This window comes from Rhinatrema bivittatum, chromosome 7, assembly GCF_901001135.1.
Source record: "Rhinatrema bivittatum chromosome 7, aRhiBiv1.1, whole genome shotgun sequence".
NCBI lineage: Eukaryota > Metazoa > Chordata > Amphibia > Gymnophiona > Rhinatrematidae > Rhinatrema > Rhinatrema bivittatum.
The window spans coordinates 139,732,157-139,759,573 of NC_042621.1; the positions used below are offsets into that span (position 1 = coordinate 139,732,157).

A 27,417-nucleotide genomic window follows, 5' to 3' on the forward strand; every position below is an offset into this window, starting at 1 on the left:
TTGAATGCACTGTACATATTCCCATTTATCAAGACAATCATATTCCTTAGGTTTTCAATCCTGGGTGGTCACTTTCTGCTTCATGCTCTTCCTTTCAGCCTCGCTACTGCTCCAAGAACATTTTCCAAGGTGATGGTGGGGGTAGCGGCCACTCGTTGCAAGGAGGATATGTTGGTTCATCCTTATATCAACTGGTTGATATGAACAAAGTCAGAAGAAATCTGGATGGCAATGTCCCGCGTAGCTCAGTTTCTGTAAGACGTGGCTTGAATGGTCAATTTTGCCAAGAGCAAAATATCTGGGAGTGTATTTCAGTATTCCAAAGGGAAAAGTGTACTTAACATTCAAGAGAATGGACAAGCTCCAACTTCTAGTCTGCCACTTATTGAAAGAGAGTGCACCCAGAGTTTGAGATTATCTTCAGGTGCTAGGATCTGTGGCAGTGACCTTAGATCTGGTGCCATGGGCTAGAATTCATGCAACCTTTGCAGAGTGCTCTCCTGTCCTCCTGGAGTCTACAGTCATCAAATTACAAGAAGAGGTCAGTTCTTCAGAGGCTGGTCCGAAGTACTCTGAACTGGCTTTCGATTCAACACCTGTCCAGGGGAATGGACGTGGAGGCTCCATATTGAATCATAATGATGACTGATAGCAATCTCAGCACTTGGGAGAGGGCAGCACACTGACAGGATTGGGGAGCGACAGAAGCACAGTCATTCATGAGCCAGTTAGATATGAGGGCTAAAGGGAAGGCCCTGTTAGAATTTCTACCAATAGTCAAAAGGAAAGTGGTAAGATGCTTTTGTTCATTTTTTGTACAATGCAACAGCAGTGGTAGGTATAAAATGACAAGGTGGGACCAGAAATCGGTTGTTCTCCCTAGAAGTCTATCATCTATTCAGCGAAGCATCATCTACAGGCCCTCTAAGCAAATTATGTTGCAGGAGTGGACAATGTCCAGGCAGACTGAGTCTGCATGCCCTAGATCCCGGAGAGTAGGAGTTGTTGGATTCAATGTTTGCAATAATCCTGGACAGATGGGGCGTACCAGTCATGGATCTCATGGCTTCAAAGCAGAATGCCAAAGTGTACAGTTTCTTGGGTCAGAGGGTGTGGATGCCTTGTCTCAGACATGGTCTGTTAGGGGGCCTGCTCTACAGATTTCCCCCATGGCCTATGATAGGAAAAGGCATCAAAAGCTAGTAATACTGGCCTAAACATCGCTGGGATGCACATATGGAAAACTCTGAGATTCAATCCTAGTTAGTCTTTTACATCAGGATCCAGTTGAGATAGATCTAGTTCCATTTTGTCTCATGGTTTGGCTATTGAAAGGAAAAAGTTGAAAAGCAGAGATGATTTGGATGACATGGTGTAAACATGGAAGAAATACCCTACTTTGACCAATGTGAATGTCTAGAAAGTTTAAGGATTGGTGCGGGAAGGCAGCTTTTTTTCCTTTAAGATGCCAATGTCATTGATCCTTTCCTTTTTATAACAGGAGTTAACAGAAAAATCTGGCATTGAATTCCCTCATGGTGCAGTTTGCAGCCATTGCTTGTTACAGAGAGAGGGTGAAGGGAGTTTCCTTATTAACTTGCCTGGATGTCTGTTTTCTGAAAGTGAACTATCTGAGCCTGCCAATCCTTCCATCTTGGGATCTTAATTGATTCTAGCAGCCTTGTATAAGCCTCCTTTTGAACCTGTCAGGAACACTCTGATGAAGGATTTAATTCTAAAGACAGTGGAGCTATGCAAAAGATGTGCGTAAAAATATGCATCCAAACTGGGCACCCATTTTTTTCTATTTTTTTTTCACACACGCACAGCCATGCCTCCTGAGTACCTGATGCAGTATGGTAAGGAGGTGCCGCGCTAGGGATCAATTGTGTGTACCTAGCACGTCCTTGGCATTGGGCGCCCAGGAGACATGGCTATGCACAGAGCCTCAGGTTAGGAAACCTGATGCTCTGTTTACAAGCGTCCATTTTCCTATCCCACACACAGCCAGGGATTAGAAAAATAGATGTTGGTAAATTGAGCGTCCGTTTCCCTAAGCTGTCCGCCATCCAGACTTTTTTTTTTTTTAAATGTTGCTGCTTTCTGTAGTTCCTCCTACTTAAAAATCACAATGATACTAAAAATAGGAGTAACCACAGAAAGGAGGATTTTTTTGTTTTTTAATGAGCCCTTGATGTGTGGCAAAACTTAACACCAGCTCTGGGGCTGGTGTTAAATTTGCTTTGTTAAAAAATGTGCTTCGGGTGCACAGCAGTTGGGTTTTTTTTTTTTGCATCGGGGCAATAGCTAATAGTCTCATCTACATGGCATTTATATGTGATGAGCGCTATTAGCTATGTGTGAGTTTGGATGTGCTAATCTCTTTATTGCAGCAGGTGTTAGCTTAGTATGTCCAAACCATGCATACAATCGCTGGTTAAGCTGTGCGCTAGCCTGAATGCACAATATTGCATCGGCCAGAGTGTTTGTGGTAATGATCTGTTTAGCCATATGTATTTCAGAACTTAAAGCACTATGTTGTGATCCTTTTCTAAGATTTTCCAAGTAAGGGGTTTCTATTTGGACAGTTCCATTTTTTGCCAAAGGTAGTCCCTTTTTCATTTGGATCAATCTGTTGAGCTGCCTGACTTTAGAAAATTTGGATCAAGAGAACTCAGTTTTTTTGTATTTGCACAGGGTTGTTCTCAGGTATTTAAAGATGAGAAATGGTTTCAGAAAGCTGGACCATTTGTTTGTACTTTCTAATGGTCAGAGAAAAGGTGAGGCAGATACAATGACTAGATGACTCAAGGTCTACATTGTCAGTTTACATCTTTAAAGAGTCTTGTGTCATCAAAAGGAATAAAAGGTACATTCTGCGAGAATGCAGGCAGTCTTCTGGACGGAGCTTCACTTATTCTTGCCAGAGGAGATTAGCAAGGCTGCAGCTTGGGCTTCTCTGTGTACAGGGCCGGAGGAACCACTAGGCGAGCTAGGCTTGTGCCTAGGGCGCCGAGATTTAGGGGGCGTCGCCACCACTTACAGCCACTTCAGGCGGCAGAATTTTGAAAGGGCAAAAAGTGCCCCTTCAAAATTCTGCCCAGCCCCCACCTCACCCTGCTTTCCCCCCCCCCCCCCCCCTCCCATCGTGCCACCCTCCCGACGCCCCCCCTGGTGGTCCAGCGGAGGGCCTGGGAGCAGTCTGGTGCTCCCAGGGCCTCAGCTGCCACTAACCAAAATGGTGCCTGGTGGCCTTTAGCCCCTACTATGTGACAGGGGCCAACCAATGGCACCGGTAGCCTCTGTCACATGGTAGGAGCTGAAGGCCGCCGGTGCCATTTTGATTAGTGACAGCCAATGACCCGGGAGCAGCAGATCGTTCCCGGGCTCCTCGCTGGACCAGGTGTTTTTTGTGAGGGGTTTTTGGGGGGGGGGAGGGTGGGGGGAGTGGCGGCATGTGGTCCCTGCCCCTGGAATTGGGGCTGCCATCGGGGGTGGGGCTAGGGGCGGCACAAGACGAAGATACCTAGGGCGCCCAATCCCCTTGCACCGGCCCTGTCTGCGTACATTCTCCAGACATTACAGATTGGATGTTTGTGCCAGAGTCTGTCTCTCTTATGGGGGCGGATGTGCTTGGGGTAGGCTTATCGGGTTCTTTCCCTGGATTACTCTGATGGATAAGGTTCTTACCTGCTAATTTTCTTTCCTTGAGTCATACCAGACCAATCTAGGATCCCACCCATTTCTTTTCAGCCTTTAGTTTGCCATACAGTATATATATTCTTAGAGTGGAGTCTGAGTTTTCGTTGCTTAAATTCATTCACATATGCCCTGTTCGGTGTAGGTAGTTTTGAACTATAGTTTCTGATATTTTAAAATTAAGTACTTTGTTACAGAAATATTGGTGCTGCTGGTGGCACACTTCCCTATATGGGATGACATTTTCAAAACAGTTTTCTGCCTCCATCTGCTGGTACGGGACAAAACCCATGTGTCTGAACTGGTCTGGTAGGATGCAAGGAAAGAAAATTAGCAGGTAAGAAGCAAACTTTTATTTACTTCCTAAAATGGATTTGTTTAGTCCGTAATGACTATGTTGTCACTTATGACATGATTGTATGAAACACATCACTTTGAACAGTACAATTCTGAGCTCCATTGCTTCCATTGGCTTAAGGGAGCTGCTTAGACATTTCATTACAAGTTATAACTAGTATTTTAAATTGATAAACATGGATAAATACTGTCATTTGGACATTTGAAATTTAATATTTTATTTAAAAATATTTATATTCTGCTTATAATGGAAGACATTGCTGAGCGGATTACGATCATTCTCACAGGACAAGCAGGATGGTAGTCCTCACATATGGGTGACGTCACAGGACGGAGCCCAATCACTGAAAACTTCTGTCAAAGTTTCTAGAACTTTGACTGGCCCCTACTGGGCATGCCCAGCATGCCAGCAACCCTACAGCCAGCAGGGGTCCCCCTTCAGTCTTCTTTTTTCCGCACAGCAGTAGCCTCGTGGTTAAGGAGCTCTGACCACATTCCTGACAGGAATTTCTTCACGGACTTCTTTAAGGTTAAATTTGCCCCACAGGGGTCCCTCCTCTTTCTTTACTCAGTCCGCGGTACTTCGGTAAGTTTTTTGCCGTTTTTCGTCGATTACCGTCGAGTTTGGCCCTCGCGGCTTACTGGCCGTCAACTGTACCGCGGCTCAATTTTTTCTCATGGCCATGGCGTCTGGTTTCTGTCGGTGCCCAGATTGTACGCGCACCATGTCTATCACAGACCCTCATAGAGTCTGTGTATTGTGTTTAGGTAGTGAGCATGACGTCCTGACTTGCACCAAATGTGCCTTGATGACACCTAAAGGTCGCAAAGCCAGAATGGAGAAGATGGGACTCCATTTCCGTGCTCACACCCCGACGCCGTCCATCGCATCGACGTCTTCGGAACCGGCACCGTCGAAGTCGCACCACCGTCGACAATCCTCCGGTGACCGTCCGCCATCGACGTCTCCATGGCCATCGACTCCCGTCCCTTCCCCCGAAGATCGAGGGGATCGGAGGGAGAAACATCACTATCGGCATCGCAAGTCTCAGACCCTCGAGGAACCGAAGTCATCGACCTCGATACAGTCTAAGCCTCCATCAAAGAAACCCTGGCCAGGAGCGGCACCGTCCACTCCTGCGACCGAGACATCGAGGCAACCCTCACCCAATCGGGGTTTGGGAGTCGCGATTCCGCCTGTAAAGGTGGTCCCTCCGGCTCTGCCTCAGCCTCCCTCTTCCGTTACGGAGCCGGGTCTTGTTACCCCAGGTCTCTGGGAAGAACTGGATCGGCTGGTCCAGGAGGCCATTGACAAGGTGATGCAACGGTTCCAGGTCCCTCCGGCGCCGAGAGTGGAACTGGTCACCGACCCGATTTCAGCAGCGCTGGCACCGCTGCTTTCCCAGATTGAAGCGCTCATGACCGCCCTTCCACCGGTAATTCCTGGGTCACAGACAGCCCCGGTGCGCTTCCCGATGACAGCTTCATCGGGAGGAGAAACACAGTTTCGCATTCCTCCTTCGGGAGTTGTACCTCAACCATTGATGCCGTGTCGTCCCTCGCCACCGATTCATTCAGCGTGGGCGATACGCACATCGGCGCCTTCGATGCCAGCACCGATGCCCGCCAGGGCATTCTCGGTGCCCCCGGTGATTCCTTCGATTTTCTCGGAGCCTCAGCTGGGACCTTTGGGTATCCAACCCCTTCCTGGTCCTACAGGTCAGCCCACTGATCCTTATGACACCTGGGGGGATGATACGTCCACAGACACCGATGATTTACCTTCACCACCCTCTCCTACTGAAAGTAGAACGCGTTCTCCTCCAGAGGACCTCTCTTTCATCAATTTTGTGAAGGAAATGTCGGAATTGGTCCCTTTTCAGCTTCAAATGGAGCAAGATGACAGGCACCAGATGATGGAGCTTCTCCAATTCCTGGATGCCCCTAAAGTGATCACTTCCATTCCAATTCATCAGGTTTTTCTTGACCTTCTAAAAAAGAATTGGGAGAATCCTGGATCCATTGCTCCAGTACATAAAAAAGCTGACTCTACTTATCTCAGTCAGCACCTGGCTTTCAAAAACCTCAGCTTGACCACCATTCAGTAGTGGTTGAATCAGCCCAAAAGAAAGCAAAAAGGACGAAGCCATACTCATCTATACCTCCTATCAAAGAACATAAGTTCTTAGATAATTTTGGTCGACGAGTATACCAAGGGGCCATGCTTATCTCCAGGATAGCTTCTTATCAGCTGTACATGACCCAATACAATAGGGTCATTTTCAAGCAAATACAAGATTTCTCTGAAACCCTGCCTGAACAATTCCAACAACATCTTCAAGCCCTTGTAACTAAGTGTTTTGAAGCAGGAAAACATGAAATTAGAACAGCTTATGATATTTTTGACACATCCATTAGAGTGTCTGCAGCTGCCATTTCGGCAAGACGCTGGGCCTGGCTCAAGTCTTCTGATCTTCGCCCAGAAGTTCAAGACAGACTTTCTGACCTGCCCTGCTTAGGGAATAATCTATTTGGAGAACAAATTCAACAAATAGTTGCTGAATTAAAGAACCATCATGAGAACCTCAAGCAGCTCTCATCGATACCTTCTGATTTCCCTTCTAAACAGCCCTTCAAAAAGGACTCTAAGAAATCATTCTTCCGCACACGGAAGTATTATCCCCCACCAACAAGATCCAGACCGAGGCCTTATCAAAAATCTCAGCCTCGCCAGCCTCGAAAGCAAAAACCGCAAGCAGCTCCCCAGCCAGGGCCTGCTTCGGGTTTTTGACTTCCACTTGGAGAGCGGAAGCCAGATCCCTCTACAAAGCATACCAGTGGGAGGTCGATTAGGTCACTTTCACGAAAAGTGGCACTCAATCACAACCGACCAATGGGTATTAGCAATCATTGCTTAGGGCTACCACCTAAACTTCTTAACTCTTCCACCGGACTCCCCACCTTTGCAAACATGGGGACTAACCGGCCACTCTGTCCTTCTGGAGCAGGAGGTTTCCCTCCTTCTCCAGTCAAACGCAATAGAACCTGTCCCTCTTTCACAACAAGGCCTAGGATTCTATTCCCGGTACTTTCTGATTCCAAAAAAGTCAGGAGGACTTCGTCCAATTCTGGACCTACGAGCCCTCAACAAGTACCTTCAAAGAGAGAAGTTCAAAATGGTAACCTTAGGCTCTCTTCTACCTCTGCTACAAAGAGGGGAGACTGGCTCTGCTCTCTAGACCTTCGAGACGCTTACACCCACATTGCGATAGCTCCGGCTCATCGCAAGTATCTCCACTTTTTAGTAGGCCAAAAACACTTCCAATATCGAGTGCTCCCTTTCGGCCTAGCATCGGCACCACGAGTTTTCACCAAATGCCTCGTAGTTGTCGCAGCCTTTCTCCGGAAGGAAGGTGTCCATGTCTACCCCTGTCTGGACGACTGGCTAATCAGGGCCCCAACCCAGCAAGTCGCTCGGTCCTCCCTGAACCTGACCATTCACACTCTAATATCTCTAGGATTTCTGGTCAATTACCAGAAATCCTATTTACTCCCATCTCAAACGTTATCCTTCATTGGGGCAGACTTGGACACCTTACAGGCAAAAGCCTTTCTCCCTCAGCAGCGAGTTCAAACCCTCGTGTCTCTAGCTCACCAGTTGCAGTCTCAACACACAGCAACAACTCGCCAATTCCTTGTCCTGCTGGGACACATGGTGTCCTCAGTCTATGTGACACCAATGGCCCGCCTGGCCATGAGAGTCATGCATTGGACTCTGAGGTCACAATGGATTCAAGTGACTCAGCCTCTGTCAACCATTGTTTACATCACCGCACTCCGTCTATCTCTCGCCTGGTGGAAAGATCACACCAATCTCCTCCAGGGACTGCCTTTTCACCTACCAGATCCTCAAATCATTCTCACCACCGACGCTTCCAACATCGGTTGGGGAGCTCATGTAAACAATCTACAGACGCAAGGATCTTGGTCTCCAGAGGAAGCCAAACACCAGATAAATTTCCTGGAACTTCAAGCAATGCGATATGCTCTCAGAGCTTTTCAGGATTGCCTATCAAATCACGTAATCCTGATTCAGATGGACAACCAGGTGGCCATGTGGTACATCAACAAGCAAGGCGGCACAGGCTCCTTCCTTCTGTGTCAGGAAGCTGCACAGATTTGGGCGGATGCGCTCTCCCGCTCGATGTACCTCAGGGCCACCTACTTGCCGGGAGTACACAATGTCTTGGCAGACAAACTGAGCCGTGTCTTTCAACCGCATGAGTGGTCGCTCAATCCATCGGTAGCTATCTCTCTCTTCCAGCAATGGGGGTATCCCCAAATAGACCTCTTTCGGTCCCCTCAGAACCACAAAGTGGAAAATTACTGCTCCCTAATTCGGAGCAAGCACTCTCGGCCCAGAGATGCATTCTCCCTCACATGGGCAACCGGTCTGCTTTATGCATTCCCTCCACTTCCTCTTCTCTCGCAGACTCTCGTGAAGCTACGTCAGGACAAAGGAGCCATGATCCTGATAGCACCTCACTGGCCGCGCCAAGTGTGGTTTCCCATACTCCAGGATCTCTCCATCCGCAGGCACATTCCCTTGGGAACGGACTCGCATCTGATCACTCAAAACGACGGATGCCTACTCCATCCCAATCTTCAAGCCTTGTCCCTGACTGCATGGATGTTGAAAGGTTAATCCTTCAACCACTTAACCTTTCCGAATCAGTTTCTCGTGTCCTGATTGCTTCACAGAAGCCTTCCACAAGAAAATCTTATTCCTATAAATGGAAAAGGTACACATCATGGTGCACTTCGCAGTCCCTTGATCCCTTTTCCTGTCCAATCACAAAATTCTTGGACTATCTCTGGCATTTATCAGAATCCGGTCTAAAGACCTCTTCCATTAGAATGCATGTCAGCGCGGTAGCCGCCTTCCATAAAGGAATCGGGGATGTCCCTATTTCGGTACAACCCCTCGTAACACGATTTCTTAAAGGCTTGCTCCATATCAAGCCACCTTTACGTCCTCCGGCCCCTTCTTGGGACCTTAATCTGGTTCTCGGTCGGCTCATGAAACCACTCTAACCTCTCCACTCCTGTGACCTTAAATATCTCACATAGAAAGTGTTATTCCTTTTAGCCTTCACTTCTGCTTACAGGGTTAGGGAGTTACAGGCCCTAGTTACCTATCCGCCTTACACTAAACTCCTGCAGGACCGGGCGGTACTCCGCACTCACCCTAAGTTTTTGCCCAAGGTAGTTTCTGAGTTTCACATTAATCAATCCATCATACTACCTATCTTCTTTCCCAGGCCTCACTCCAACCCAGGGGAACGGACTCTGCATAACCTTGACTGTAAACGGGCTCTAGCTTTCTATCTAGACCGTACAGTTGCCCACAGGAAGAGCACTCAGTTATTCGTCTCTTTCCATCCAAACAAATTAGGGCAACCTGTGGGTAAGCAGGCTCTTTCCTCCTGGTTGGCGGATTGCATATCTTTTTGCTATCAGCAAGCAGGCATTCTTTTTCAAGACTGTGTTAAAGCACACTCTGTGAGGGCCATGGCGACTTCAGTAGCACACCTACGATCGCTGCCGCTTCCTGACATTTGCAGAGCTGCTACCTGGAGCTCACTCCATACTTTCGCAGCCCACTATTGCTTGGACAAAGCCAGAAGACAGGATTCCATCTTCGGCCAATCTGTCCTCCGTAACCTTTTTCCAACGTGACGTACCAACACCCTTCCGCCTGCCCGATAGGGTTCCGGATGCTCTCTACCAAATTCCACCCCAGTTGTTGTGCCTGTTGCACGCCGTTGGGTACATTTGGTGCATGTTCGGACATCTTCAGCTCGGTACTCACCCATATGTGAGGACTACCATCCTGCTTGTCCTGTGAGAAAGCAAATGTTGCTTACCTGTAACATGTGTTCTCACAGGACAGCAGGATGTTAGTCCTCATGAAACCTACCCGCCGCCCCGCGGTGTTGGGTTCGTTTTATTTTTTTTTTCGGCACTACCTGTAGCTTTCAAAACAAGACTGAAGGGGGACCCCTGCTGGCTGCAGGGTTGGTGCCATGCTGAGCATGCCCAGTAGGGGCCAAAGTTCTAGAAACTTTGACAGAGGTTTTCTGTGATTGGGCTCTGTCCTGTGACATCACCCATATGTGAGGACTAACATCCTGCTGTCCTGTGAGAACACCTGTTACAGGTAAGCAACATTTGCTTTACCATGTATAGTGGATGTAACTGCTTCAAAATGTAGAGGTATATTTTGATAAGAGGATGTGGTAAGAACAAAAGCATTTTCATGATTTCATTTATGGTCATATCCTGTCTTTTTTTATTCAGATATTAATTGAAATTGGCCCCTAGTTTGGGTTAGACATATTATTGAGATATTCACAGAAACTTGTTCTAAGCCTGCTTTTAGCATCTTTGACATTACTGTAGCATGTGATCGATTTGAATAGTTATTGGAATCATGAATGAGGAAGAATTTCCTTGAAGTATTTATTTATTTAAAATTTTTTATATATCTCACCATGGGGTAGGAGTCTATCTGTCTAGGCGGTTTACAAAATAGAACATACACATTATCATAACTTCATTTAAAATCCATTACATTTGCAATAAAATGCTAAATTGTGCTAGTAGTATAAAATTCGGAATATTTCACATTCTGATGCTTCTGGAACTTTCCTGTGCTTTACTGGTATTATAGTGAATGTGGCATCAACTTCTAGTCTATACTCATTTTATTTTCACTGTACATATTGTAGTCTGACCTCTTCTTGGCAGGTTCTTGGGATCGTGGTGGGGGTCCTCTTGCAAGACCATGATGTACGGCAGAGCGAGTTCCAGCAGCTCCCCTATCACCGCATCTTCATCATGCTGCTTTTAGAACTCAACGCCCCTGAACATGTGCTGGAGACTATCAACTTTCAGACCCTCACTGCATTTTGGTACGTGTAGAGCTCAAAATGAGTCTTGAGAAGAGGACCCGTGACACCACTATTTCATAAGGATAAGGGCAAAAGCTCAAGGAATATTTAAAAAATTTAGAACTTGATTTTTTTCATTAATAGCAAGGATAGTTTACTAGGAGGTGTTTGTTGCTCCACTGGAAACTTGCTTATATGTTCTTGCCATTAACTTGTATGTAGGGGTAATATTTTCAACTGTTTTAACTATGAAAACTGTGTAAAAATTTGAAAAATTGATCCAAAAACCTTATCTTATTGTTGTGTTAACTATTTTAATACCAAAATGTTATGAAAATGTTCCCCCCCCTTGACTGTTTTGTAACACTGACTTTTCAGCAACACATTCCACATCCTAAGGCCAACTAAAGCTCCTGGCTTTGTATATGCCTGGCTGGAACTTATTTCTCATCGAATATTCATTGCAAGAATGCTGGCACATACGCCACAACAGAAGGTACAGTTGCTAAGAGGTTTTGTTTTGTTTTTGTGGAGGATCTTGAAAGTGGGATGGGGGAGAGACTGTATTCTTTTAATCCCACCATTTTCCCTTTCCAGATGGCTCAGGGGACACTTGCTGACTTTAGGGCTGGAAAAGTAGTGCCTTTGAAGTGCACAATCAATACAACTTATTGGTTGGCAGAGGACCACCATAGTAATGCCAGCTATTCTCCCTGGTTTAGGTCCTGTCTATTGGGATCTGGGGAGAGAGAGTGGAGGAGTAGCCTAGCATTTAGAGTAGCAGGCTATGAACCAGGGAAGTCACGGTTCAAATCCTACTGCCACTGCAAGTCATATGACCCTCCATTGCCTCAGGTACAAAACTTAGATTGTGAGCCTTCAGGGAACAGGAGAATATGGTACAGTACCTGAATGTAATCTGCTTTGAAGTGGATGAAAAGTGGAATATAAATCTAAATTAAATAAATTCTAGGGCCCGAGTCTCCCAGTTGCTGTTATAAGTTATGGCAATGTAAAGCTGCCTGCTCTTAAAGCTGGGGATGGCAAAGACTTGTTTATATGCTGCTGTTGAGTAAAATCTGAATTTTGGTTGACCACATTGAAGATAGGGTTTGTGCACTGCAAGAAATTTTAATCTAACATTCTCCATAAAGATAACACCAGATTTTTTTTTCTCTGTTCTCAAATCACTGTATTTGTAGAACACAGCTTCCTTTAAAAATGTTTTAGGGTTGCCTTTTGTTTTTGGAATATCACAAACATGTGAAACTACAGAAAATATTTGAGCATAGCCATTACACAAAATACAAATGCCATTTGCTATGGCAAAAGCTTTTTAATTGAAAAATTAGGAACGAATGTGCAACCATAACAGAGCAGTTCTGAGTAGAAGGAACATCGCACAAAATAGGTTTTATAGGACATATAGCATGAGAAGTAGGTACTAGTATACTCCATAGTCTTTGTTGTGCTTTATTAATAAGCACTGGCCACCACTGATGCTTAAATTACTTGTAAATAGACATGCTGATGTGTAAGAGCAGTTGACCTCAAAGATGTCTTTTTTTTTTTTTTTTTCAGGGATGGCCCATGTATGCCCAGCTGTTGATTGACCTCTTCAAGTATTTGGCCCCATTCTTAAGGAATGTAGAACTCACAAAACCTATGCAAATTCTCTACAAGGTAATTGAGTCTAGCTGTTGAATGCTATGGGTATAGATATCTGTGTGCATGTGTTAGAAGTATAAGCTTCATAAGATACTATTGGTTTACAGTATTAAACAGACTTCTTAATGTGCCTGCACTGTCAAGCTTACATGCTGAATGGGAGCAGGGAATAACTGAATTGACTAGATATGTTAATATAGTAAATGTGATATAGTTTTTTATGTTCTATAATTCAAGTAAGAGACTTTGAATTTGCTGGCGGCAGCACTGGGAGATTGAAGTGCTGGTGTTTTCTTTTTTTTAAGCTAGTTTAAATGACTTGTTTATAGTTGCACAGTGAGTTTTAAAGAAAATGAAATGGGACACTGCAACCAATAGGCAGTATGGTTGATGTTGTAGTCTGCTGCTTCAGTACTGAGATCATAGACATAAAGAAGCTAAACAATAGGGGTGGTTAACATATTAGTTAATGTAAATGTAGATGACTGCTTGCTTAAACCCCCTACCAGAATTTGACAGGATGTGACCATACATGGATTCATAAAAATCTGATCACAAATACTTATCTAATGCATGTAAGAGAGGAGGTGTGAATGTGCATTGGAGAACTTTTCATTTCCTTGAGCTACTTGAATTTCAGAAACACTGCACGAGCGGCAGTGTAACATACCCAATGCAGTGTGTGTGTGTGTTGGTTGGTTTTTTTTTATTTAAATGAAGCATACAGTGATCTTCAACCACTTCTAGGTAAGCAGACTTCTTTCAGTCCCATGTTTACCAGAATTAGAATAAAGTTTGATCGCACATAAATTAAGGCCTTCAGTGCACAGGGGTGCTACTGTGGTTTGGTCTGGGGCTGGAGAGAATCATTAGTGTGCTGAACCAGGTCCAAGTGTAGCAATACTGCTGTGGCCAGTCTAGGTCCAAACGAAGCCTCTACAGCCAGGACTTCCCTCTGTTGCCAAGCTGTAGAGAGACTGGAGGGAGAGGGGAAGGGGCAGAAACTGGAGAGTGGGGGGGATGCTAGAGGAACGGGGAAGACACTAAAAGGAAGGGAGAGAGTTGATAAGAGTGGGGGAAATGCGAGAAGTGAGCAGGAGAAAGGGAGCAAAATAGGCTGGAAGGGAGAGGGGGAAAAAACTAAAGGGGAAACAGAGGGAAGGAAAAATAGACATTGCCCTCCCCTCAAGAAAAATTAAAAACATAAAATGATAAAAAGGACCAAAAGATAAGGAAAAACAAATTCTCCGGGTTTCGGAATATTTTTCTCATTCACCTAAGCAATTTATTTTTTTAACCTACCAGTTTCCTCCTCCTTCAGGCTTCTAGTTCAGTTGGAACTGGGAATGGGCTCTTATCAGCATATTTCATAAAAATAGGGAATAAATGCTCATAGCATTAGGATCTCATCTCTATTTCCAAGTGAACTGGAAGCAAAGAGGAGGAGGAAACTGGTATGTTTAAAAAAATTAAATTGCATAGGCACTAGAGAAAATATTCAGAAACCCAGGGAAATTTTTTCCTTAACTTTTGGTCCTTTTTATCATTTTATGTCCTTTTTCCTTGCAGGGAGGGGAATTGTGTTGGTTTTTTTTTGTTTGTTTTTTCTTTGCTCCTCTTTCCCTTCCCTCTGTTTCCCCTTTAGTTTTTTTCCCCATCTCCCTTCCAGCCTCTTTTTCTTCCTTTCTCCTGTTCACTCATAGCATCTCCCCCACTTCCATCAAGTCTCTCCCATCTAGTTCTTTCCCTCTCCTCCTCTAGCATCCCCTCACTCTCTACCCCTTCCCCTCTCCTTTTGGCCTTTCTTCTGCTTGGCAGGACACGCACACTTCTTAAAATTTAAACCTATTTATTCACTGCTTCCCCAGCCTGTATGTAAAGGCAGCTTGAAGTGGTATACAAATTTAAATAGCTAATACAAAATCATGAAAATCTGCAGTCACACACAAACAATAAAAATTCTTGGCTGGGGGCCATACACCAAGACTTGTTCTGGAATCCTGCAGTCATGGGCCCTGAATCCAACCATTAGATTTCACCCTTGAGCAATGACAGTAACTCCCACTCTCCAGCCAACCCAGCTGGGGAGTGGAAGAACAGACTCAGATTGAATAGGGTTCCTTCTATATGGCAGTGCACTATCACTGAGCAATCCCCAGTGGGTATTTTTCTAAATATTTTTCCATGCCCCTGCTAGGTGTATTTCTCAGAGTTTTCCAATATAGCTCATGAGTTTGTATTTATATTAAGCATGAGAGGTTATTCTAGGATTACTGCAGATGCGCTGGATAGAAACATTAAGAATGCTACCATGTACAAACCACAGAAGAAAAATGCTTTAGTAAGTTAAATAAATATAGATAGGCAGAACTCTTAATGTGAAAAGATTTCTTAGACATTTCTGGGAGGCACTGTAACTAACGGCAAGATTGTTTACTGTTAGATTAGTAATTGCTTATTGTAGTGAATGTGTTATGGACTTGGAGCAGCTTTCCACCAAAGTTTGGTGCTCAGCAACTCATGTGATGGTTTGTTGTCACATGTTTTTCATCCTGTATGTACTTCTTTTCAGGGCACTTTGCGTGTGCTGCTGGTTCTACTTCATGACTTCCCAGAATTCCTTTGCGATTACCACTATGGTTTCTGTGATGTGATTCCACCCAACTGTATCCAACTGAGGAACCTAATCTTGAGTGCCTTTCCACGCAACATGAGACTACCAGACCCTTTCACTCCCAATTTAAAGGTAAAAAGCTTTTTCAAGGCAGTGTCCCAGCTGGGTAATTTCCAAATCTGTTTACCCAGCATTGGAATAATTTTTATTCTACAGATGTGTTTTTGCAGGCTACCAAATATGGTAATATGTCAAGTTTTTTCTGAATTATCTATCATCCACCAATTACACAGTTCCATGATGACAAGGACTTGTAGTAGTCGCATTCCTAGTCTGGACCTCAAGGTATGCTCTTCAGCGTTACAAATATAGAGACAATAAAATATTAGATCTCATAATGTTTTCAATCTTTTATTTTTTTAACTTGTTTTCAAAACAAATATAAAGAACAAAACATTGTACATTAACATTGAGAGAATTGATAGAAAACAATAACAAAAAGCAACTACAAAGTAATACTTTCCTCACAATTAAAGATCCAAACAAGAGATTGGGGGGAAGAGTTGGAAAACCGAGGAGTGAATAACAGAAATAAAGTATTGCCAGATGTGCTACAGAAAAGACTTTAGCATAAGATAATCAACTATAAATATAATTTAGACCAGAGGTGGGCAAACTATGGCCGTGGGCCAAATCAGGCCCGTCGTTGACTTCTATCCAGCCCACTAAATTTATAAAATTTAACAGTAGATGCGGCCCATGATCGCCGAGTGCAGATGACATCAGCAAATGCTCATGCTGTCCCCTTTGAATCAGGTGCTGAATCGCACAATGCTGGGTCCTGGCCTTTGCTGATGATTTTGTCTCCCAAAGAAGGGAGGAGGTAAGCAAGTGGCCAAACTTCTCTTCATGATGGCGGGTGGACAGGTGAGCGTCTGCGCTGCACAGCATCCTGAATAAAGATGCGATTGGCATCAGGATGCCACGCAGCGCAGACGCTCATCTGCCAGCATGCCTTTCTCCTATGTAAGTGTTGCGATTGGCTCTTACTACAAATGTAATAGCCAATCATAACATTTATACGGGGGAAGGGAGAGAGAGCCTGGATACATCGGTTCCCATTCCCTGTCAGAGGAGAGGCCCTGTTGTCATCACGCTGGTGGGGTTCCCATCTCCCACCAGGGAGGAGAGGCCCGGCACTGTGGTGAACATGGGAAGGGACAGAGGGAAGGAAGGGAAAATGGTGAGCAAGTGAAATAGAAGGGACATGAACGAGAGGGAGAGCAACTGAGAAGGGAGGTGGTGAGTATCAGGTATTGGTGGGAGAGAGGGGCTAGAGACTGAGTGGGAAGGGGGCAAGAATGAGAAATAGAGGGATGAGTAGGAATGAGGGGATGAGTGAGAAGGAAGGGGACTGAATGGGAGTAAGAGTGAATGACTGAGAAGGGAGGGGAGGAAATGAAGGGAGTGAATGGGAGGGAGTGACTGAGGGGGGTGAGTATGAAAAAGGGAAGGATAATGAAGCAAGGGAAAAGGGTGAAGGGGGCAAGTGACTGAGGGGGAAGGTAAGGGGATTGAGTGGGAGGGTGAGTGACTGAAGGAAGGTAAGGGGATTGAGTGGGAGGGTGAGTGACTGAGAGGGAAGGAGGGTGAATGACTGGAGGTGAGTGAGGTGGAAGGGAAAAAGGAGAGAGGAAATAGAAGGGAGATTGAGAGGGTAGAAAAGTGCATGTGTGAAAGAGAAAAAGGAAGTTTGTGTGTACCCTCCTCTCCTTCTCTACTAATCCTACAATCTTAGGATCACTGGAAATGAAACGTTTCTAGATATGGAGGAGGAATTTTTTTAAATTAGTTTTAATTGGGTTTTTGATATGTCTGCTGTTTTGAAATATTTGATTTTAGGGAAATGTTTAAATTAATTATTAGGTGTTGTATTTATCTGTTTTGAAATATGCTTTTTTATTAGTATGGTTTTCTCACTTTTATGATTTGTATAGATTTCTTGATTTTGTTTTGTGAGGAATGGTGATATTTCTGTTTGATTTTTGCACTGCATATGAGTCTGGCGCTTAGAAGTTTCCAGTCAAGTTTTTTGTCTGCACTTTACTATATAGACTTTATGCATGCATTCGCGACGGAGGTGAGGTCTGTTAGCCGTACCTGTTGTACTGAAGTTTTTTCTGATGTTGGTAGAGGCGCCTGCAGCAAGTGGTAGAGATTTGATTGCTGTGTCAAGGACCTGCTGCGCCCGCCCTGCCCCACCCCACCCTCAGGCCCTCGTGCTTGATAAGTTGTAATGTGGCCCCAGCACAAAAAAGCTTGCCTACCCCTGATTTGATACACTTGATACATTAGGGACTCATGGGCATATTCCCAGTTCTAGCATCCAAAAAACTGCTCAGCTGTTCAGGAGCAAAGAAAATAAAACTTTTGGTGTGTAACTTGATCAAGCCATTTACATGGATAACTTAACAGAAAGGAGACTGCAGTAGCTTGAACCTCCTATCACATAGTAAGAAAGGCTTTTTGCCCATCTTGAATGGCCTTGGGCAAATTCTAATAAAAGCACCAAGAAAATTGACGTTCATATTTTGAAAGTAATTTTTCATTACTAAGCTTGATCAATTTCGCATAGAAAGGAAACAATTCAGTTACACTCAGTTTCAATATTGGAAGTCTCCCAAAAAAGCAGGTAAGTTTCCCAAAGCAGCACAAGGTTGAGATCTGTTGATCAATTTGGGGCTTATAAGAGAAGAAAAAAAATTGTTAAAAGCTGGGATTTGATCTTCAGAGATTTTTAATACCTCCAGCAAGTATTTTCTCAAGGTGATATAAGGCAATTCACCCATAACTTTAGGAAAATTAGTTAACCTTAGATTTAGATGTCTAAGGCAACTTTCCATGTTCTTCACTCTCCTGGACAGGAAACCTTGCTCTCGTATGATAGAAGCATTTACTGCTTGAATTTCCTGTACGTTTTTGCTCTAAGTTTGGAGACTGAGTCCTCAGGAATACGCTAATGGTCGTGAGCTAAGGAGTCTACCTTCTGGGAGACAGCCTCAACCCTATATGAAAATTGTGATCGTAACAGGCTAGAATTTGAATATCATCAGCATAGAAATAACCAGAAAATCCCAAACTTTGAATCAAGGTGGATAAGGGCACATTGAAGAGTTCCAAGTAATAAGAGTAAGATCTAGATGTTAGATCTAAACCAGTTATTCATTGTGGATATCATGAAAACTAGACTTGTTTATGGTTCTTGAGGACCCGAGTTGACCATTCCTGCTGTGTGGTGATCTCAACCTTTAGATAGGTAATGACTTCTGTGGCAATAAAGAGTACATAAATGAGTTTTTGCTGCAGTTACTGCACAAGAAAGCTGTTGCAGCTATGTCTGAGCTTGGGTTGTTCTTGCTATGAGATCTTATGTTCCTGGAGCTAATTGAGTCTTTTCTCACATTGAAGGCCTTTGTGGAATTTGTAATCCTCATGGCTGCAATCTTCAGCAGATGTTTTGCAGTTGTTAATGTCAAGATCCTTGAGATCATGTTTAGACACTTTGAATTGCTGGTGTGGATGGCCAGTTGGCCTTTTGCCAGAAGCTAGTTCCTCATATAGAATGCCTTTGAGAATTCTACCATTGTCAGTATGATGGATATGCTTGAGCCAATGAAGGCATCTTTTCGAGCTGGATGAAGACCTAGTGCTACTGGGTGTGCAAACCGTGCAATTGTGGGGCTGCACACCCAGGAGGGCAGCAGCTGTGGTGGTAGGGGACCACCAAATGGAGCAGCGAGAGGCTCATATGATCACTGTGGACCACATTCCATTGGTGGCAGAAGAATGGGAAGATCTGCACCACACTCCGCCTGAAGAAGGAGCTGTTCTGCGGCTATTCCTTGTATGCAGGACTCATGGTGCTAGCACTGTATGAACATCTCACAATGCATGAGATGAGCACAAAAAAAAAGTGCTAACACCGCAAGTGTTAAATACCACAGGGCCAGCCAGCACAAGAAAAAGCTACAGAAATGAGTCCTACAGTCTGTAATGCATGTTGTGCTCAGGGTCTCAGCGGTAGTAGTAGTAGTAGAAGAGGAAGAGAGACTCATGCACCATGCCTACCTTGAGTGAGTGTCAGTTATGAATGAGAGCCTGGGTGTGCGCGTGTGAATGGGCGCCTGCCTGGGTGAGGGATCTGTGTGTGTATGAATGAGCACCTGTCTCGGGAGGGGGGTGTGAATGGACACCTGCCTGCTGGAGGGGGGGGGGGGATGTACATGTGAATGGGCACCTGCCTTGGGTTGTGTGTATGAATGGAATCCTGCCTGAGGGGTATGGCCATGTATGTGATTTGGAGCCTACATTGGGGGGGGGGGATGTGTGTGTGAATGGGTGCCTGTCTGGGGGGAGATGGTGAAAAATTTGTGCCACCCTCACTAATCCACAAGAAGCTCGGGGTGACTGGAAATCAAAAGTTTTCAGGTATGGGAAATAGGTGATTTTCCCTTCTTGTTTATGATTATGAACATTTATTCTGGAAAGGTTGAGCGGTTAATACATTTTAAAATAAATATTGGGTATTTGTGTCTATTGCTTTTTAGAAATATTTAAAATGTATTATGAGTTCCTAATTATATATTTATTTAACACATATACCGTTTCAGCAATATAAAATTGAACAAAGCGGTTTACAATTTCGCAAAACAAAATAATAAAATAAAAATTAAATTATGAAGTAAAATTGAAATAAAATAAAATAATTATAGAAATAGAATAAAAAATACAATTAACTCCATGATCAATAACAAAAAAAATACTATAATAGAGTAAATCTTTAACCCACTATATTACAAATAAGAAATAGAAAGAGCAAGTAAAAAATTAAAATATAATAAACTTTTCGTCCATTGATTGGATATTCTGTCATCTGGCAATATTCTTTTTATTAGTATGGTTTATTATGGTAGATTTATATTTCTTGATTTTGTTTGATTTATGAGGACTGATGTTTTTCCATTGCTTCATTGTATATAGAGCCTAGGCTATTGCAATTTCCAGTTCAGTTTGTCTACACATTTGTATTTTATGGTCTCTTTATTCTGTGTTTGGTGAGGGTCTGTCTATGTTCTGCATGTGTGTATTCTGCTAGCATGTAGTTTCTAAGTAGAATTTAGAGCAGGCTGGTTTGTTCTGCTTTCCTAATAGGTGGTGGTTTAGGGTCTGGTATAATATTTGCCTTTTCGTATATTGGTTATTCCTGTTTGAGTGCTTGCAGTTAGTACTGTTCTGGTATGGGAATTTTATTATATTTAGTTTATTCAAGGCTGTCCAAGGACCAAACCCATACCTAACACGCATAACAGTAGGCCTAATGCTATATGGGTTCCAGGGGTGGGTTTTGGGTTTTGTGTTTTTTAGGGTTTTCTGGGTAGCCTCACGGCAGTACATATTTTTCTGTACAACAAACTGGTGCTAACTACAAGGCCCAGCTGGCACCAATTTTATGTACTGGTAGGTGGGGAAGCAGCACCTGGGGATCATTCCTGTACAATTTAGAAATTGTGGACCTGTGGATGGAGTAAAATAGGTTCGGGGGATGTCATTTTTGACAGTTTGGATTACCAGAGGGAGCAGGCTTTTTTTCGACGGCAAAAGGGGACCTGGGACAGAGCGTGTGATTGACAGTTTCTATTGTGTGTGAGTTATTGGAGAAACCAACAAAGATATAGTGGGCAGCACAGCAATTGTTCGCACAGGGCAGCAAAAATACTAGCACCGTCCCTGGCTGGATGAAGATAATGGGAATATCGGCCCACTCCAGGACTTTGGAGTTTGGGAGCTTATACTTCTAGGAGAGGTTAAAGATGTGTTGCAAGTAACACATTTAGAAATGGAACTTATCAGTAACCTCTAGTGTATAGTTATTAGTGATAGAGTGAAGTTTGTCAATATCTTGTCACATCATGTTTTTCTTCAATTAATGGTAAGCCCAAAGACCTGGCATGCTTGTGAGATATAAACAACAAGGCACTGGAGATGTTCCTCGGTATGAGTTGTCACAGCAGCAAGCAACAGTTAAAAACACATGACAAGAATTGCCATGCTGAGTCAGACCAAGATCCATTTAGCCCAGCATCCTTTCTCAGACAGTAGCCAATCCAAGTCACAAGTACCTGGCAGATATCATAAAATAAATCTAATTCTTGTTACTCCCAGGGGTAGCAGTAACTTTCTTTAGTCTACTTGGCTATTGTGTTATGGATTTTTTTTCCCTAGTAACTTGTCCAAAACTCTCTTAAACCCTGCTATGCTAATCACCTTGATCATGTCCTCTGGCAACAGATTCCACAGCTTGGCAGTGTGTTGAGTGAAAAAGTACTTTCTATTATCTGTTTTTAATTTGCTGGTGGTTAGTTTAATGGAGTATCCCCTTGTTTTAGTAGTATTTGTAAGGGTAAATAACTGTCCTTTATTTACTTGTTCCACCCAACTCATGATTTTATAAACTTTTTATCATATCCCCTCTCAGCCTTCTTTTCCAAGCTGAAGAGCTCTAGCCTGCATAGCCTCTCATCAAAAGAGAGATGTTCCATTTCCTTTATTATTTTTGTCACCCTCCTCTACACCTTTTCTAATTGTTATGCCCTTCTTGAAAAGGGGCAACCAAAACTGATTACAATACTCAAGGTGCAGTTACTTGTCTAGATATAGAGAGACTATGATATTTTCCGTTTTATTCTCCATCCCTAACTGCTACACCAATCCAGAACAATTGGGTGATGTTCCCACTCAGCAGATGGACGCAGAGTCCACAACTTTTTTCCTGTGATATCACTACTTATATGCGGTGCAGTGATAGTTAAAGGCAATATTCTCTGCCTCCAGCAGATTGAAGAGTACTGTGATACATCATGCTTTTAATTTATGTTGACCTTATTCTTTAAAGATTAATTAAAACAAATTTAAACTTATAGTTAATATTGCACTTTCTCAGCTGCCTGTGGGCCAGGCACCTGAAACGTGTACAAAACCTTTATCATTACTCCCAACTCAACAATGGGTGTTGGTAGATCCTAAAAGTTGTTGGTTTTTTGTTGTTTTTTTAATTTGTATTCCGCTTTTCAGTACTTCAAAGCGGATTACATGCAGGTATTGTGGGTATTTCACTGTCCCCAGAGGGCTCACAATCTGTTTGTATCTGAGGCAGTGGAGGGTAAAATAATTTCTTTGAGCTATTATTTAAGATAGAGCATCCTCTGAGAAATTGCTGATACTCCTCTAAACTCTTCCTCTTGTTTTCTCTGTAAACATAAAAAGTTTTTGAAGGAAGTAGGTATTCAAAAGAGAGAAATCAAAATATTAGAGGTGAATGCTGCCTGGTTTTCCCTAAGAATGCTGTTTTAAGTCTTTTGCTAAACATTTGAGAGCAGAATGTCATAGAGAAGCTGCTTGTGTGTTGCATGCAGGTGCAGATAATCCATAGCTGTAAGGGGCACACAGTGCTTAGTTTGCCTCAATGACTAAATTGGTACAGAGGACTTCTCAAAATCAAAACAGACAAAATAAGCACTCTGGATGCACAAATACATATAATAAATGTATAGCAATACTCTGAACCAATCCAGAAACCTACCTGGGAAGTTAAACATAAAAGAAGGAATATATCAGTATATGAGACGATAAAAAAAAAAAAGGTCTTAATATAATAATTTTTAACGAGGATCTTCATTTATTTAAAAAAAAGCTGGTAATCTGTTATACATTTTTAAAGTTAATAATATTGATATAGTTTAAAATCTGCTTTGTTATGGGAATACTAGCTTTAACTTTCACTGCACCACATATAAATAGTGTTGATGTCACAGAAATAGTCATGTGCTCAGTCTCCATCTACTAGAATGGGAACATAATTGAACTGTTCTGTTCAGGAATAAAGGAAAGGAAATTTACAAATTTAAATTTCTCCTTTGCTCATTTGTGCGGCAGCAGTCAAAAAAGCAGAGTATTTCAACATACTGTCCACAAGGACTGCAAGGTCCTTTTCTTGGTTAATGACTCCCAATACAGAACCCAGCATCATACCTGTAATTGGGGTTATTTTTCCCGATGTGCATCACTTTGCACTTTTCCATGTTAAATTTCATCTGCCCAGTCTCCTAGTCTCTGAAGGTCATTCTTCACTTCCTTGCAGTCACTCCTTTTTTTTTTTAACAGCTGAATTTTGTCATCTGCAAATTTGATGATCTCTCATTCCCTTTTCCAGATCATTTATGAATATTTTAAACCTCACAGGTCTCAGTACTGATCCCTGTGGTACTCCATAATGACTGTTCTCTATTTGGAAAACTGACCATTAAATCCTACCCTCTTTCTGGCTTTTTAACCAGTTACCAGTCCGCAATAGAACACTGCCTCCTATCCCATGATTTTGCAATTTCCTGAGTCTCATATCGGAGCACTTTGTTAAATAACTTCTGAAAATCCAAGTACACTATATCAACTAGCTCACATTTATCTATGTTTTACACTTTCAAAAAAAATTCTAAATGATTCTAAATTCTAAATGATTCTAAAATCATATTGACTCTTCTCCATTATGCCATGTCTATGTGGTCAGTGATTTTGTTTTTAAGAATGGCTTCTTCCATTTTGCCTGGTACTAGTGTCTGGCTCACCAGTCTGTAGCTTCCCAGATCATCCCTAGAGTCCTTTTTAAAAATTGGCTCATTGGCCACCTTCCATGCTTCAGTATTCATGGCTGTTTTAAATTATAGATTACTAGTAACAGAATAACAATTTCATGTGTGTGTTTTTAGAATTTTTGGGTGGATGCCATCCGGACTCAGTGATTTGTTACTCTTTAGTTTGTCAATCTGATCTATAACTCCTCCACTGTCACATATTTGTTTTAGTTGCTTAGATTCTCCACCATTGAAGAATGTTTCAGGTGCATGTATGTTCTCAATATACTCCTTCTTAAAGACGTAGGCAAAGAATGTTCTCAGTGTTTCTGCTATTTCCTTGTTCTGCCTGAGAAGCTTAACTGATTCCTTGATGTTTTTCTTTGAATGTACTTGAAAAAGTTGTTAGTTTTTTGTCTCACTGGCAAGCTTATATTTTAGTCTTTCTTGGCCTAGCTACTGTTTTATATCAGATACAAGCATCAGCACTGGCAAGTCCATTTTCATCATTTGGGTCTGATTTTTATTTTTTTAATGAGTCCCTTTAACTGCTTCCTTTACCTCACTATTAAATCTCACTAGAGGTCATTTGGTTTTACTTTGACCGTTTTTAATGCAAGGAATAAATTTTGTTAGGGCTCCAAAATGGTATTTTAAGCAATTATCATTTCATGCAAACTTTTAACCTTTGCAACAGCTCCATTTAGTTTTTTTCTAATTTCCTCACTATCATAGACTCTCTTTTTAAAGTGTTATGCTACTGTAGTAGTTTTTCTTAATGTCCTCCCTCTAGTGATTGTCAAATTTGATTGCATTATAATCGCAATTGTTTAACAGCCCCACTGCAGTATCCCCTTATATCAAATCGTGCATTTCATTTACCTTGGTTTTTGCTCTAAGTCGATAGTTGAAGACTTTCCCATCTGATCTTGTATGTAGTAATATTTTCTTAGTTGTTGACTTCCAAGACTTGCTTTAACAGGCATTTTCTTAGTCCAGTCAAATGAATCCAGAACATGTGGATTATGCACCTCTACCAGTAGATGGAGATGGAGCAAACTGATGTCACAGTATATATATACCCCTGCAGTGACAGCCTGCCAGTATTTTCCATCTCCAGCAGATGGTGGACATGCATCTAACCACTGAGGATTGCTTCATTTAAAAAAAATAAAATTAAGGAAATAAATTTGGCCTACTCTCCAGTGGTGATACCAAATGGTCTCTCCCACAGTTAAGAATTCCTGAGGTGATTTCCATGATCCCTCAGATGAGTGCCTTGGTCAGTTAGCTGATTTTTCAGCCAGCATGAACTTTTGGTGCCTTTCAGCTGCTCAAGCAGATGGTACAGGAAGCCGAGTGTGGTGGTAACAGCACATGCCTTATCCCCCCGCAGCAAGAAACTGTTTCTGTACTCAGCCAGGTAAGACTGAGCTCCGGTAAGTTTAAAAAAAAAAAATTATACAGAGACTTAGGAGGATTTTTGTTGTGCAGGGTTTCCTCCTCCCCTGGACTCTGTGCTCGGCATGCTGGTCTGACATTCGTCCCGTTCCGTGGGAGGTCGAGAAGCATGGGCAGCCTGGCGAGTTGAACAGTCTCCTTAGGTTAGGCCCCGCTCTGAGGCTTTTCGCTGCGCGCCATATGGTAGGCTACAACACTATTTTGCATGCTTTCTAAGGCTGCTCTCTATAGGATTGTCGGTCCGGTGTGTGTCTTAACTGTGCGTCCAGGTTGTGCGCCCAGTTAAATGACGCTGTAGTGATTGCACACTTAGCTTTGCGCACAAGTGGTATTGTGTGCTTAAGTTTATTATGCGTTTTTTTGGGCGCCTAGGTAAGTGCCTAAGTTTCTCATAAGTGTTGGATGCATAATTTTTGGGCGACTAGGTTGAACACGCATAATTAAAGAAAACAGCTCAGCATTCTTTCAGCCATAATGGAGCCTGTAGCTTAAGAAGCCTAAGCGTCTTTCTCTTTGCACTGCTTGTCATATTAGGGCGTCTCAGCCAGAAGTGCCTGCTAATTTGTGCCAGCGCTGTTTGGAGGCTCAGGGAGAATTATCTTCCTCTGATTTCACTAAGCCTGGTTCTTCTCAGCCAGATGTGGATCTGGGTAAAGACAGGTCTGGTGGGGCGCCTGATTTTGGAACTCCAACTGGTTCCCAGCAGGAGAAGGTAGCTCAGTGAGTACACCTCAGGTACCTCCTAGTCTGGATACGTCTACTTTTTCATGGGTAGAATTTTTCCAGGGATTGAAATCCTTCAGGCGCAGTCCTCAACTCTGTCCAATGTTTCTAGAGCAGAGGCGCGGGTAGGAATCTTTCCTGGCGCTTCTGTTAAGCGCTGGAGTACTGGTAGCGGTACTTCTGGATAGAGATCCATATGACAAGAATGATGACTCTGATCCTGCATCTCTTGAGGATGGTGAAATTCCCTCCAGATTGAACAGTATAGAACTATGTTAGTTATTTCATAGAGATGAACTACCAGCTCTGATTTCCCAGACCTTGAAAATGCTGGGAGTTCCTGGGGCACATTCAGTGTCTGAGCCAAATAGAAATCCCATTTTGATTTCCTTGCTTAAAGCCTGTTTTTTCACCAGGATGGAGGCCATTTAAGAATTGATTGATCTTGAGTGGGGCACCCTAGAGGCTAATTTCAAAGGTGGTCAGGTTTTGGAAGACCATGTACCCTCTGGATCTAGTGGTAAGAGAGTGCTTATATTTTCCAAAGGTAGATGCACTTATGTGTGCAGTCTCCAAGCCGACCACTATTCCTGTGGAAGGAGGAGCGGCCTTGAATGATGCTCATGATAAAAAGATTGAGACTATCCTTAAGCAAGCATTTGAAGCAATGGCTATGACCTTGCAGATCGCTTCTTGTTTCTTGGTGGCTCACTCTTATTATGCTTCTCTCCCAGGAGGTTGATGGCTCTGGAATGAACTCCAAGGCAGTTATGGAACCTGCTGCACCTTCTTGGCAGATGTGGGCTGTGATTTGGTCCACATTTCAGCCAGAAGGGTGACGTTGATAGTAGCAGCTAGGCACATCAGTTATGGCTGAGAAATTGGTCGACCAATGCGACCTCCAAAGCTAACCTCACCAAATTGCCCTTTTAACAGTTCACTTTTGTCTGGCAGCAAGTTGGAGAAACTGGCCAGTAAGAGGGGCAATTCTCTGGTTCCTCATTTGCCAGAGGATAAGAAGCAGGCACAGTGCTCCTATAACATGAGGTCGTGCTAGAGGATCCAAGCATTTTCGACCCTATAGAGAAGCGACCTTTCAAAGGACTCTACCCTTCGGTAGGTCTCCGTCCTTTTATCCCCAACAACCCAGAAGAGGTGCAGGCTTGGGTAGTGGAGCCTCCCAAAGAAGGTTTGCCGATCCACCCTCTGGAACAAAAGAGAGAGGCATCCCCCTATCTCCTATCAGAAGTGGGTC

General features: G+C 43.2%; 1 protein-coding gene across 1 annotated transcript in view; it reads left to right on the forward strand.

The window, feature by feature from the left end:
* Positions 1-27,417, forward strand: part of CNOT1 (CCR4-NOT transcription complex subunit 1) — a 987,642-nt gene that overhangs the window by 896,342 nt on the left and 63,883 nt on the right. The window contains 5 exon segments of the mRNA XM_029609242.1: positions 10,867-11,030; positions 11,388-11,505; positions 12,591-12,692; positions 15,250-15,423; positions 25,309-25,401. Coding sequence (XP_029465102.1) covers positions 10,867-11,030; positions 11,388-11,505; positions 12,591-12,692; positions 15,250-15,423; positions 25,309-25,401 — 651 coding nt within the window.